The 15561-nt window shown below is 35.0% G+C and overlaps 1 protein-coding gene across 1 annotated transcript in view; it reads left to right on the top strand.

Annotated features, from left to right (window-relative positions):
- LOC129222087 (protein NDNF-like) overlaps positions 1 to 14514 on the top strand; it is a 150495-nt gene extending 135981 nt beyond the window's left edge. Inside the window, exons 5-6 of the mRNA XM_054856518.1 lie at positions 734 to 1101; positions 13277 to 14514. Coding sequence (XP_054712493.1) covers positions 734 to 1101; positions 13277 to 13938 — 1030 coding nt within the window. The 3' untranslated portion in view covers positions 13939 to 14514. The remainder of the gene's footprint in view (positions 1 to 733; positions 1102 to 13276) is intronic.
- Positions 14515 to 15561: the final 1047 nt, after the last annotated feature.

A 15561-nucleotide genomic window follows, 5' to 3' on the forward strand; every position in this document is an offset into this window, starting at 1 on the left:
ACCGTAACCGTCCGAAAAACCTTAGTAGTACTAAGATTAGCAAAGAGTGGCTTTTTGTGATGAGTCGTTGTTTTGGTGTGAAAACAATGCATCTGCTGAACTGCCAGTTCAATGTTGGTTTTTTCTTTTCTTTTTTTTTTTTGCATAGGCATGAGAAAATGACAAACTCTTACAAGACAAAGAAAAAAAAAACAAGGAACAGAATTGAAATATTTAAAGAAAAGCAATCTTCTTCTGCAGAACAACCAGCAGATATTTTTCAAAGCAAATATTTTTTGTTTTCAAAAAAATACTCCGGTACATCTTCACCCTGCGCAAAAATAGGCATTTTATCAAGTGGTACCTGTCTGTGTTCATGTTATCCAAATAAATATTCTAAAAATGTGTGAACTGTTCCGATAATTATTTATGAACCGCAAAACTAAATTGAATCTCTTGGTTTTAAAAGTGAACATCTCTATTTATAATCACATCTATTGTATTTTTAAGGCATAATCAACCAAAAATCGTTTTAATTGTGTCTACTCTTAATACAAATACCTACCAAAACAAAACAGTAAAAGAAATAACCGATAACGTCGTCCAAGCATTTTTATGTCTATCGGTTTTTTCTTAAGAGGTAACATCTTTCCGATGTAAACCATTTAACTATAATTATATATTTAAAAGATATTGAATTGTTTCAGCTTTTACAGCCAGTATAACTCACCACGCTTTCTTCTTACACCAACAGAAGTAACTACAATTCTCTGTGCTCTGCTGAAGTCGACCTATATGGCACGGAATTCTTGGGCCATGCCAGTTATCATCATGCTCTCACCCACCACACGGTCTCACGGCACGGTGCCACCATGACATGCGTGGGGAGGAAGACATGGCATCTCTTTAAAGGTCTTCAGCGTGGTAAAACATATTACTTTGACGTGTTTGTTTTAGACACTGAAACTAATGCGTCTTCAGCATACGTTGGAGTCAGTGTCACAATACGGAATGGTGCCGTCCTGCCCTCCAGGTTGAAGGATGATAGTCTGGTGACGTACACTTTGGACGACTCAAATGGCTTCGCTGTGGATACGAAATATCATGCTGGAAAACCTGCTGGTGAGTTGAAAAGTTTCACTGTTCATCCTGAATTGCTAGCGATTAGCTTTGCTGTTTGACCTAGGTTAGCTTATTTTATTCCAACTCGCAATAAAGTTTAACCAGTTAACTTGATAACTAGAAGTCCCAAGGAATGAGCCAAAACCTTCGAGTTATTGCTCGAATTATGGGAAGTTCTTATAGCCTTCTCAAGAGTTGGGACCCAATGAAGACTTCAAGATAAAGGAATATTCGAGATATAAGGTTAGCAAACCTAGCCTGGCAGCATTATGAAGGCTACGCAGATCCTAATCACAGCATTACGACTCTAACAGGTTAGGTTTGCTCTAACTATGGTCACCGCGACTTGATTGCATTGATTATTCTTACTTGCGAAATTATATTTAGGTTTTACGACTTCAATTTCAAAAAGTTATAGCCCGACTCTGATTAGTTGAGCTATGACACTGACAATGTTCACCTCTCTTAAAGTTTTAGGGAAGAGTAATTCAAGTTGGGTTAATTTATTAGTAGATTTAATACAGTAATCCATCTCAAATCTTCTCTAATAACACATTTTTCTTTTACTAAACTCATCAAAAATAGGAAAATATTGCCATGATCATAGCTCAAATAACCAGAGCCGCACTATACGTTACCTTTTGTTTTCGAACAAGCGACTCATGGTAATATAAATTCTCACTCATACTGCGTAGCTTCAGTGACATCGAAAACATAAGAGTCCATTTTTTTTACCCTTGATAGAGCAATGACAAAGATTGTTTTCTACTTTTATGATTATATCTGAAATTAAACTTAGAAATCAAATTTTGAACTTTTCTTTTCCATTGACATTGTGAGAAGTATTGATTAAAGTATGCAGCAAATAATATCTGCCCCATCTTTAAAAAAATATTTCACAACGACGCTATGGTGTGTCACTCAAGAAGAAGATGGACTTGTTTTCCAAGAACTTCTTAGGGGACACTGTCATCAGTGGAGCTATTTAAAGTTTCTAATAGAAAAGATTTTTGGTTCGTAACAGTCCTTGCATGTATATATTCCCATACTAAAACTGACACTATGGTTTTAAATCAAAAGTTCTAGGTTAAAACCTCACGTTCCGGCCTGGACTGCCATGAATTTCTTCCAAATGCGTAAATCACCCTAAAATAATTTATCAAATTATGTTTTCTAATTTATTTTACAATTAACTGTGAGACATACGACGTCATCTGACAAAAAAAAAAAAAAAAAAAAAAAAAAAAAAAAAAAAAAAAAAAAAAAAAAACAAGGGTTTTCTTGAGTGAGAACTTCCAGAAAACCTGGGTATTTAATTTGTTTTTCTTTTTTGAACTTCAATAAAGTTAAGAATATTAAATTTACGCATGATTCAAAAGCAATTCGTATTACAAATATTTTTCGTTTAAGGAAGGTTTGAAAGTACTGCTTTAAGAAAGAGGGAGGTTTTTTTTTTTTTTTTTTTTGTGTGTGTGTGTTCAGACCAACGCAAAGTTCTTAAATTTTGAGTTAACATAAAATATAGCCATAATTACCAAATGATCATAAAAAATGGAGTAATTATGTTCATTTACTTCCCGGTTCTCAACTTTAGCACAGATAAGAATCAAGAGTAGGAAAAAACATCATATACTTAGTTACAATCAGACTTGCACTTACCGCTAACACTTCTTCGAAGATTGAAATTTGACCCTAAATGTAAAATAACCAATTGACGAATGTTCATAAAGAGCTATTTGTTCTAAATGCAGCAATTGTATTTTGAGATCTTTCGATTATCTTCTTCAATGCGTAGAGTTGGCTCAAGGTTAATAATCAATATTACTCCTTCTCAAGTCGCTCAAATTCTTGGCAAGTAAAAGTTAAATTCGGAAAAAGCTAGATCGTATCTTTTCAGAGCGTTATATAAACTCCATCTTCACACAATCACAGCGAGATAGCAGAAACTGCAATACTGAAAAAAAAAAAAAAAACAATTCTTCTGTGAAAAGACGCCATCTTTTGTTATAAATATCATTCCTTTTAATTTATTTTTAACATAGCTTCCTCTCAGGTAACTTCTAAATTTGAAGGAGGCATTCCAGGCTTAATCAATAAAATATTATGTATTGCTTTCCTAGCTGCAGTTTGGGTACTATTAGTCATGGCTTTGCAAATTTAGTAATTGAATCTGCATCAGAACTGTCCAAAGGAGACGAAATTTGCTTATTTAGTCCAGTCAATAGGTAGAAAAAAACGGGCTTGCCTTACAAAAAATGGGGTCAAAGATTTTTGTTTTTGATTTGTATATACTAGTATCAATATGAAAAAACCAAGTTATCCAACACGAAAGACCTCGGAAGAAGTTTTGGGGGCCGAAAATCCAAAAAATTTGGGACTTTTTGTGGTATTTCCAAAATATCTAAAAAATGGTTAAAATTAGAAAAAAATTTCGAATGTAAATGTTGAAGAAGATTAAATTTCCTTCAACTTTTGTCATTACAACATTTTTGTAGCATGAAAAGCAAGAGAGTTACAACTTCTTGAACGTCACACTTTTTCTGAACCCCTCAGCAAAGTGCGTAAAGGCGCGTCGGATAACGGAGGAAAAAAGGAGAAACGCCGGCTGCCTGACCTTGGAAATGATTTGACTTTCGCAGTGAGGGTAAATCAGCCTCTGTTCCTTTTAACATAAACAAAACACCCCCATTCTATCTCTTTTTTTTTTTTCTCCAAATGAGATGTATCGACGCAATAGCTAAGCGTATTGGTCATTTCAGAGTTCGAGCAAGAGTATGTTTTATCAATCTGTGTGTTCTGTATTACAATTTTTTTTTGTAGAAATGTTTACGACTGATCAAGATGTTTTTTTTTAATTTGGGAAATCAGTTTGAATGAAGGCAAAATAAAGATTGTGAAGGAGAAGGGAATAGAAAATCTTCAGAGATGCAGTGCAAAACGTCAAAATGATGAACATCATTGATTTTTGAAGGACTTAAAAGTGACAATTCACACTGCCTGTCTCAAATGCTATATCAATGAGCAATCAATCTCTTCCCTTGAAGTAATGGTTTAACCTAACTTGGTAAGCTAAATTCCTCAAGAAAGATTTCTGGCAAATTATAACAACAAGAATCGTCTTATCCAACTTCTTAAGACGTATTTCGAAGAGGGTGGCGTTGAAACCAAGCAGGCTCAAGAAGATGCCGACTTACTTACTGCTCTTTCAAAGGTGAAGGAAATTGAAAAGATTGTTATAGCGGGCGAGGATATGGATCTGTTGGTGCTGATGACAGTTTTAGGACAGCCTTTCAGCAACTTGTTCTCTTTAAAACCTGGAAGAGGAAATACTTGTGATTCGTTTTTTTTTCACTAAATCCTTTATGTTTGACCATAGCAATATTCTTTTTATCTATGCGTTTAGCGGTTGTGATACGACATCGGCAATCTTTGGCCAAGGCAAAATTAAGTTGTGCAACATAGTCAAAAAACTCCTGAAATTTCGGAAGCTATTGAAGTATTTATGATGTCGTAGATGCAGCTGGAGAAAATATTTTGAAAATATTATACACAGGTGACTTAAGGTATTTGAACCTATCTTTGGATACTTTGCGATTTAATCTTTTTATAAAACTAGTATACAGAGCCAAAATAAATCTTGCAGGTTGGTTGGGTAACATAACTGATCTAGGGAAATCGGGTTGGAAACGCAGAATGCAAGGTCTATTGCCTGTTGACACGAAAAGAGATTCAGCTCCTCAGACTCTTTTGAAGAATATATCTTATTGTACCTGCAAGACAAAATTGTACTAGAGCCTGTTCTTGTTGCAAGGTGGGTTTGAAATGCTCCAGCATGTGCAAACACGGCAATGGCATACATTCTGAAAATGTTGCACAAATTTCATCTTTGAATGAGACTGCAGAAGATGATTTGTTCCAGTAGCTTTTGGAATCACCGCAACAAGGAGATGAACAATTCAAGGACCACAGCTTCTTTCCACCCCCTACAGATTCTGAACAAAGAGAACCTGGGCCTTCAAAACGGCTTCGAAAAAGATAAACAACGTATTTTGTTGTCTTTTCTCTATTTGCTTTAAGGTCAAATGAATCTCCCTGTAATTTAGATGTATGTATTAAACTTCTACAGTTGGATTTTCATTTTGAACGGTAATTCTTTTTCATGCCTTAAAAAGTCAGTTTCTGCAGAATATTTTCAAAGTGTTCATTACGTATTACTATTGTACCTTCATTTGTGCATTGTGTCTATTGTTTGCTTATTAGCACCCTAATATTTATCAATTCATTTATATTGAACTATCGCATTTTCGCTTGTAATAGTTAGAAAAGATGGTAAGAATTATGAGATTTAAATGAATGCGTACATTATGTAATTCAATTACAAACTGAAATATAAACCAAATAATATTGGAGTCTGATGAAGACTACCTCTATCAGATCCGAAATATTAGTTCATGAGCGGTGGGGGGGATCTTTGTTATTATTGTATCAACATAGGATGCATGATTGTGTTGATTGTATGCTTATTAGCCGCCTAATATTCATTCCTTCACATTAACATTTAAAGATCGCATCTTTGTTTGTAATAATTAGACTAGAATGTACGAATTATATGCCTCAAATGAATGTATATAATGTGTAGTCCAGTTACAAACTGCAATATATCACCTGTTATTGGAGTCTGATGAAGACTACCCCTGTCAGACCGGAAATGTTAGTCCGTGAGCAGTGTGGGAAGGGGAAGGAAACTCAAACTGTCGATAAACTCTCTGCAACTAAAGTTTCTATTCGAGTTCTAATAATTGTGACACCTTGTTTGCGGTGTGAATGCTTTTTTTTGCGGAGTGGAGGAAAACTGCCTATTTTCAAAGAGCTATAGCAAGCTTGTTATTTGTGCTACAAAAAAGTTGTAAATACGAAAGTTGTAGGAAATTTAATGTTCTTTAAACTTTGTATTTAATACTTTTTCCTAAATTGAACCATTTCGGAGATATTTTGAAAAGAATAAAAAAAGTCATAAATTTTTGAGGTTTTTCGGCCCCCAAAAGTTTTCCCGGAGTCTTTCGTGTTGGATAACTTGGTTTTCTCCTGTCGGCATCAATATATACAAATTAAAAAAAAAAATCTTTGACCCCATTTTTTGTAAGGTAAAATGTATCTATTGACTGGACTAGTTCTCAGTAGGGAAGGACAAAATAAATAATTATGGTGAGTAGGGAAAGTTATTGAAAGTAAAGGCATGAAGACGGTTCCGGCGCTACTGTTTGAACCTACTCATTCAGCTACAGTTTAGGTACTATTAGCCATGGCTTTGCAAAATTGGTTGTTGAACCTGGACCAAAACTATCCAGAGGAGACGGAATTTTCTTAGGCTTTGTAGGGAAAGACAAAACAAATAATATTTGTGAGTAGAGAAAATTTATTGAAAGTAAAGGCATAAAGACGGCTTCGGCGCTACTGGTTGTTCCAACTCTGTCAGCTACAGTTTGGGTATTATTAGCTATGGCTTTGCAAAATTCGTTACTGAATCTGGACCAAAACTATCCAAATGAGATGGAATTTGCTTAGACTCTGTAGAGAAAGACAAAACAAATAATTATGGTGAACAGGGGAAAAGGTATTGACAGTAAATGCATAAAAGTGGTTCCAGTGACATTGATTGTTACTACTCAATTTTAAATGGCACTTGGTTATATACGATAGCTATAATATTTTTAGAAAACCTCTACAAGAAAATATTGCTTTTTATTTATTTATTTATTCAAAGCTTCAAATTCGAGTAAGCAGCTATTACGGCCCTAGTAAATAGCTAACACTTTCTTCATAAAAATGCTCTCTATTAGTCTAATGATCTTCAACAGTTTATAATCATCAACATTGTCACGACAGCTCGTTGTGAACCCTGTACCTTCCTCACCAAGGAACCACGCGAAAAGCATAATATTGAAAAAAGTGAAACAAATAGCAGTTACGAAAGAACACACTGAGACAATTTTTCACCAAAAAAGTATTTGCCCTCGTGCCCCGTTATCGAGATATAAGGTCCTAAATTCTGCCGAAATGTTAAGAAAAGTGTCAAATTTACAGACTTGACGAGAATTTGAAGATACCAATTTCTTTTATTCAGTAAATTACCGCCCATTAGCCAGGGCTAAAGCAGAAATACGTGAAATACACCGCCAGCTCAGTCATTTCCAGCCGAGGACTGCAGTTTTGTGCTTATTAGCACTCATCAGCCCGGCATAGGAAAGTGACTGAGCTGGAGATGGAAAAACTCTTAAGGAAGCCAAGAGTGCGAAACAAACTGGTAGCTAATACAGAATTAGCAGACCAGCGAGTGACCGAAGCAATGGTTCGGTTCAACTCGAAGATTGAACGCGAGGCAAGGTATATTTAGTAAATTACCGCCCATTAACCAGGGCTAAAGCAGAAATACGTGAAATACACCGCCAGTTCAGTCATTTCCAGCCGAGGACTGCAGTTTCGTGCTTATTAGCACTCATCAGCCCGGCATAGGAAAGTGACTGAGCTGGAGATGGAAAAACTCTTAAGGAAGCCAAGAGTGCGAAACAAACTGGTAGCTAATATAGAATTAGCAGACCAGACGAGTGACCGAAGCAGTGGTTCCGTTCAACTCGAAGATTGAACGCGAGGCAAGGTATATTCAGTAAATTACCGCCCATTAGCCAGGACTAAAGCAGAAATACGTGAAATACAAAATTCTATATTAGCTACCAGTTTGTTTCGCACTCTTGGCTTCCTTAAGAATTTTTCCATCTCCAGCTCAGTCATTTCCTATGCCGGACTGATGAGTGCTAATAAGCACGAAACTGCAGTCCTCGGCTGGAAATGACTGAGCTGGCGGTGTATTTCACGTATACCAATTTCTTGTCGACGATTTCACCGTGTATGTGGTAGGACACCTATCTGCAAAGCGTATGTTAGATGTTTCTTATTACTCACTGAAACTCGCTAAATTTGGCGACTTTTCTTAAATTTTGGCAGAATTTGAGACCTTGTATTTCGATAGCGAGGCCACGAGAGTGAGTAATTAATGCATTCAGAAACATGTTTCACTGTGCCTTGTCAAATGCTACTTTTTTTTCCATTTTTAAACTATCGTATGGTTTTATTGTCCGCCTGCAAGAAATTGACATCCAAGACTTTGTTTTTTAACATCGCAAAATCTTAATTCATATAGTCGCTCCATCTTTTTTTGGGTCTTCCTTTTGATCTACGACAGATCGTTATTGGAATCAAAACCTTTAAGACAATTCGCTCCGTCAGATGGCGACCTGCCCACCTCATGTTATTTAGTTTTATAGACAGTTTTTTCTTACGCGTTTTCTCGATAGATAAGAGATACTCTTCTTTTTTTTCTCTCAGTGCGTTATTTATCTACCTTTGAGCCTTCAAAAGCTCTGTTTGCCTTTTATGTCTGGTAAATTTCTGTCTTAAAGTACTATTTCTTACAAAGTTTGTAATTCGTATAAATAGATCTCTAAAAAGGAATAACTTTATAGTTGATGCACAAGATATTCAAATTGTAGCTTACGATTCCACATATGCTTAATCTTAAATTTTTATGTAACTCAAGTCCCAAAAAATTTTTTTCAAGCAATCACAAATTGAAATACACCGCCAGCTCAGTCATTTCCAGCCGTTGACTGCAGTTTCTTGCTTATTAGTACTCATCAGCCCGGCATAGGAAAATGACTGAGCTGGAGATGGAAAACTTCTGAAGGAAGCCAAGAGTGCCAAACAAACTGGTAGCAAATATAAGAATAAGCATAGACCAGACGAGTGACCGAAGCAATGGTTCGGTTCAACTCGATAAATGCTACCAGTTTGTTTGGCACCTCTTGGCTTCCTTAAGAAGTTTTCCATCTCCAGCTCAGTCACTTTCCTATGCCGGGCTGATGAGTGCTAATAAGCACGAAACTGCAGTCCTCGGCAGGAAATGACTGAGCTGGTGGTGTGTTTCATGTATTTCTGCTTTAGCCGTGGCTAATGGGCGGTGATTTACTGAATCACAAATTGCTTATTACTCTCACTTGACCACAGTTAATGTTTTTTTTAATTTTTTTATCTGGACCTCTGCGAGCACCACTGTCCACCTGCTTCGCCGAGACGTTCTGCTCTTGGACGGTGGGATCCATGCCTTACACGCGCACACGCAGACACACACAAACACACACACAGACACGCACAATGCCTATACACACACGTCACGGACAATAGGACATGGACTCCACTGCCCAGGACGTGCTCGCAGTTGTTTGTTGTGTGCTGGTTGCTGCTTTTGTTTAAATGGGATTGTGTCAAGTCGAGAAGCTCGCGTATAAATATGGTCAATTCCAGGGTGGAGGAGTCATTTAAAAAATTAAGAAACGCAACGAGTAGGATCTTATCGCAACTCGTGATCGCGAAAAACAGTTGAAAGTCAAGATGTCAAAATTCAAATTGATTTTTTTACTTATCATTTTCGACACACGGAAACATTATGAACATTGAAGTCCCATGTGAAGTCCGTATATCGTGATGTATCGCACATGATTCATGCAAATGCTTCAATGTATTAATGTCAACTTGTGAGGTTTTGGGTGTCTTCAAGCTCCAGAGAGCCACACCTGATTTCAAAAACACACTCTTTGTTTTCTATGTAGCGCTGATGCAAACTCTTCATCAGTTCTAGCCACACCCTCTGGAAGAAATAAGACACATGTATATAATGCAGTTGGCTTTTTCTTTTCTTTTTTTTTTCAATTTGTCTTTACGTTTTTTTTTTTTTTTTTTTTTTGAATTTTTGTGCTTCGTTCGCTCCCCGAAGTTTTTTCCCTTTATTCTGCGATTTTTATTCTTTTTTCAGCGTTTCACAGTGACTGGAATTGTCTGTTTTGTTTTGCTGTTTTGGCTTTAACTCCCCTTTATAGAGCTTTTTCTTGCATATGTTTTGTACCTGTGAGAACGTTTTTAAACAGTGTATGTATTCCTATTGGTTCTTTATCGGTTTATAAATCTCTTATTAGTTGTTCGGTTAATCCGCTATGATTACTGATTAACTTGTTTGTTCTTTTGCCTCGTTGCTTTTATCATGCATATTTTCATCTATAAGCTAAAATATTTCTCATTGAAAAAATAAGCTCCACCTTATAACCCCGAAACACATGTTGCATTTCTCTGTAAATTTGTGCGATTTATTATTGAAATATTTCTTTTATTTTTTCTGCACAGTGGTATTTTTATTGACATTTTTTTACTGGTATATTTCTATGATAAATCATAAACTCAAAACTATTATACCAGCGATAAAATTGCCCAAATAGTAATAAGAGTTGCAGACATGAGTTTCAGGCAAGGTATATAGAAGGAGAGGTAGGTTAGAGATTGTAAACAAACAGCGGGCGGTCTCCGCGCGTAACATGAATTTTTTTCTCTTGGGCAGTCATTTTAAAGTTTTTTGAGCAAAAGGTATAATTTTGGAGGTTGTAGGAGTTGTTTATCGTCATAAGAAAGTACAAATATCATATTAGAATTAAGATGAAAATCTAAACTATTAATTTATTCCAAAAAAAAAGTAGCAACTTGATATTTAAGTATTAATCTGATATTTATCAACTTTTTTTTTCTTTTTATCCCTAGTTTTAGATTAATAGACTAGATTAGTTAATTTTCCTTTTCAAACCATGAACTGTTCATTTATTCAAGATCAAGTACGTCATGCGAAGAAAATTCTAGCTCTTTAAGTCCACAGGTGTTTATTTTATTTTATCATTTTTTTATGTATAAATAAATTAAGGGGAGGGAAATAAAATGAATCTTTTTGAGCATATTTGAAATTTAAATATATTATGACTAGATTTGGAATTACTTTCTCAATTTTGTTGATAAATTGGACCTCCCCCCCCCCTCTTTTTTTTACCACTTCTTCTCAGCTCTTTGCTGGAATCAACAATCCACTTCTAGAAAATGTCTCGATTCTTTTAACGCTGAAGACTCTAATTCTAAATTAAAATTTTTGTATCATGCTGCAAAATATCCAGCAAAGAAACGTAAGGCTTCTAAAGATTCTTGGTTTTCAATAAAATTTCACCTCAGAAAATATTTTGATCAAAATAAAGTTTAGCACATGCAACTTTATCTTTCTTCCCAACACAATTAGTATTCATTTAAGGGCATTTAGAGATCATTAAAATCTTTTTTTTTTAACTCGGCAAGAGATGAATAGTTAAATATACCTAATCCTCGAATTTGGGAAAGATATTTTTTACAATGCACTACCTTGAGTTAGACTAGTTATCACATGAAAACTCCTTTCATTTGAAAAATCCACATTTTCCTTTAAAGTTGCGAATCGATATTATGTATTCCTTTTGAAGGAAAGGAGATATTTTCAGTTTCAAATTCTTAACTAAAAATCATGCGTCCCATTTTGTTTAATACATATGTTTGATATACGGAGATGGATATGGATGAATGAGGGGGGAGGGAATAGTTTTAGTCGTCTTCTATGGGCAAAAGAAGACAAATTCTGCTTTTCAGGAAGGGATATTGCCTCAAATCCCCATCCCCCTTTGCATAAGTTACTAAAAACCTTGTTCAAAGAAGTGCTTTATTAGTAATTTGCTCTAGCGCAGGATGTTTTCAACCACCCAAATATTTCTCAGAATGTATGCAGTATTTTCAATTTAATGTCCTTAACATATTCCCATTTATTTCCATAAATTTTATTTCTGGCACCTAAATCAGATACAACTGCTATGATTGTGTATTATCTTTTATGTAGCATTAGTATTATATTATTTAAACAATGAACAGTCTTTTTTTTTTTTTTAATAAATGCATTGCTTTCAATATTTCGTTTAGAACGAACATTTTTATATGGGATCTTAATTGCATCATCTTCATGATCATTGCAAATAGCTTTTTTCTTTCATTATATTAATTTCTTTAAATGAGAGAGGTGTTCATTTCTGAAATTTCAGATATTTTCAGTTTGGTTTCAATCCCAAAAGCTTTGATTTTAATTTCCTACCATCACCTGTATAACCTTTAAAATATATATTAGTATTTTAAAGTGTAAATGTATCTTAACTGCGGTAAATAATTTTCCGGATGAGTTTGAATATCGGAAAACGATGGAACATACTCCACTTTCCTTTGATCTCCATTTTTGTAGTCACCTATTGCCCAAGATACGGTATTTTTTCAGTGATTTGTAAATTTTAAACGTAAGAAGTAACTAACTGAGCAATGGCAAAATAATTTAACACTGAAATGGATTAGTTTTTAGCTTTGCTCGGCGAAAAAAGGAATGTAATTTTATTAAAAACACTGGTATCCGAGCGACAAGGAACCAGGAGAAGGGAACTAAGCTACGTCAGTGTTCCAAGAACTCGGCAAGGACAGGGTTGCCGATAATCTCTAACCTACCTCACGGGGTTTGTTAGGTGTTTAATAAAGCTAATTCTTTGCATTGAAAAGTGGATTCTTTGTAACTCAGAAACACGTGTGCTAGCGGTCGTAATGTTTTCAACTTGTCGCACAAAGGTCAAAATTTTATTTGTAATTATAAACTTGTTAAAGACATTCTTGTTTAAACCTTTCAGATGAACAGTTTACATTATGTAATATATATATATATATATATATATATATATATATATATATATATATATATATATATATATATATATATATATATATATATATATATATATATATATATATATATATATATATATATATATATATATATATATATATATATATATTTTTACTATTTAAAGTACTTGTCTCATGTTTCGAAGAAATCGTTGAGTTGAATATTAAATACAACATTTTACGCATCAATATATTTGAATGCAATTGTTGCAGTCATGGGTGCCGTGATTGTGGGCCATTGTGACTTCCCAAAAATTTAATTACTCGGAAAATTTTGTCTGACAATTCAGCAAAATTTGGAGTTCTATATGTCAAAAGTATCGTCATTCGGCAAAATTCGGAGTTCCATTCGGCAAAAAGAGAATTTCCGCCTTCCCAAAAATGTAAGCTCAGGGCGCTTCTAAGTGAATATACAATTTTCAATGAAGGAAAAATTTTTAGTTTTTGTTGAAGCACAGATCGTTATATTTCATGCATTTCCTTTCCCTATATTGATTTTTTTTTTCTATTTCAGGACCTATTTTGATTTTTATCCAGTCGTGCACAGGACCTGGTCCTGTGACTCTAGATATCGTGCAAAATAGTTCTCCTAGAAAAGAATTGCTTTCAACTACAGTGATAGACGTCAAAACTGTTGAAGTGAGTCGCCAGGTGCCGCCACCAGCAAATTCAAGCTTGCTGCTATTTTCGATTCGTTCCAGGACACGCCATCCACGAAAAGTACGTCTGCTGGTCAGTGGACGAAAACACGCGTTTCCTTTCCCTATATTGCCTCACGATAAGGCAGTAAGCGTGTTTGATACTCTCACGACATGTGATTCAATCACTATTGGCTGGAAAGCATCACCAGACGAACGAGTTAAATATTGTATCTATCGCCAAGCTGCGCCAGATGAGCTGACACGTCGAACTTTGGCGGAGCCCCAGAATTTTTGTGATGCCTCGTCAACAGATGGCAGCACCAGGAGAAATTCGCTGGTCTTGTGCCGTCGCTACCACAAGTTCAGCAAGCGAAGATTCAACAATGTCATAATGCAGAAAGTGAAGGGATTACTTCCCGGCACTAATTATCTTTTCGAAGTTCAAGTGACCAAAGTCAAAGGGAAAATGTTGCCCTACGAGCAGGTATGGGCAACGACGCACGACACTTGTTCACATTTGCGGAACAAACGGTGATTCAATTGAAAATCACTTGCCAATAACTTTGACCAATATGTCTTTCGGCTCGTTAACTAGAACTGTATGAAAGACCGAAAGAAACATTTTTGCTCTGTAATATGTTAACATATGAGATTTTCGTGTCGGATACAATACGAAAGGAAGATAGCAGTAGACATTGTGACAGAGAATTGTTGTTTTGAAGACCAATTCTCTGTGTTAGTTCAGTATTCAACTGGGTATTGTTAAGTATTTAAATTACCAATATTTCAGTCAATGACACTTAAATTCACAGTGGGAGAAAACTATTGTATGATGATGAACTTTATTTGAGAAAGAGAAAAAATTAACAGCGTGGTCTAAATATCTCAGAAGAAGAGGGCCTGCTTTTTAAGATTTATATGAAGTTTGAGTCAAAAATGGTGAAAATAAATCGATTAAACTGTTGGTTTTTACCACAACATATTGTATGTATGTCACAACTACATGTTTATATATGAAAGAATTTCGTTGATTGATGAGTATCTTTGTTATTATCTGTAGATCTATACAAATTAAAATCAAACAGTATTATGGAATTGCATTTTGTAGCAGTATTGACAGTAATACTCTTAAAAAATATGAGATTATGTTAAGTGGCACTGATCAATTTGGCATAAAATTTCGTTAGAGTCTCGTCAATTATAGTACAAATTTCTGAAAAATCTAGTAATTTATTGCTGGTAGGAGGCTTGGTGCCTCTTTTTCGATAAAGCTTGAAACGGCGGATGGTAGAAAATAACATATCAAACGAAGCATTGTCCGTAAAAATGCCAACTTTAGTTGAAAGTATGTCTTATTGTGTTATTTTATACACGGAGTGGCCAACATGTCGTTTACGATCGACTAGTTGAGCACAAAACTATTTCTAGTTGATTAAACTATTTCTATTTTGAAAAAACTATCTCTAGTTGAAGTTATGATTCCACTTATCTCTTCCTCACAATGACTACTTTGCACTTTTGTTAACCAAAAGTAACAAAGAGCAAACATCAGTCCTGTTTGACATCCACATATTAATAATCCTTTAAAGATTATTTTTGACGACATGAACTAAACAATATGACTTTCTAAAATGTTCTAAGTTGTCAATGATATGCCTACTTGATACATAAGTAGAACATTTCTTGTATTAGTTTTATTTTATTCATTATTTAACAATTATACTGCTAAACCTTTATCTAAAAAAAATTTAATCTTACCTCTCCTCTCATTATCCAATGTTTTAACTCTAAACATATTTAACACTAGGTTACAGGTACGGGACATTTAACCAATGTCCCATTCTCACTTCAACTAACGCCTCCTTAATGCTGAATGCCTATCACATTTGCTTCTAAAAGTGATCCTTCGCCGGTACACTAACAACGCTACCTGACGGCAATACATGGATCGCGTTGCTATGACGACGGATCCAAACGATTCAAATCAAATTGTTAATTGGTCAATTTCAAAATTTAATTTAGAAGTTAACCAATTGTGTTTTCCGCTATTAATTTCTAACACTTCCGACCTTCGATAGATGGCAGTCGTGAGAGTACCGGAATTGTGCTTACAGGAATCATTTTGCTCTTTGCTAAAAACGAGAACGAAATAGGCATT

The sequence above is a fragment of the Uloborus diversus genome, chromosome 5 (assembly GCF_026930045.1).
Source record: "Uloborus diversus isolate 005 chromosome 5, Udiv.v.3.1, whole genome shotgun sequence".
In the NCBI taxonomy this organism is placed as follows: domain Eukaryota; kingdom Metazoa; phylum Arthropoda; class Arachnida; order Araneae; family Uloboridae; genus Uloborus; species Uloborus diversus.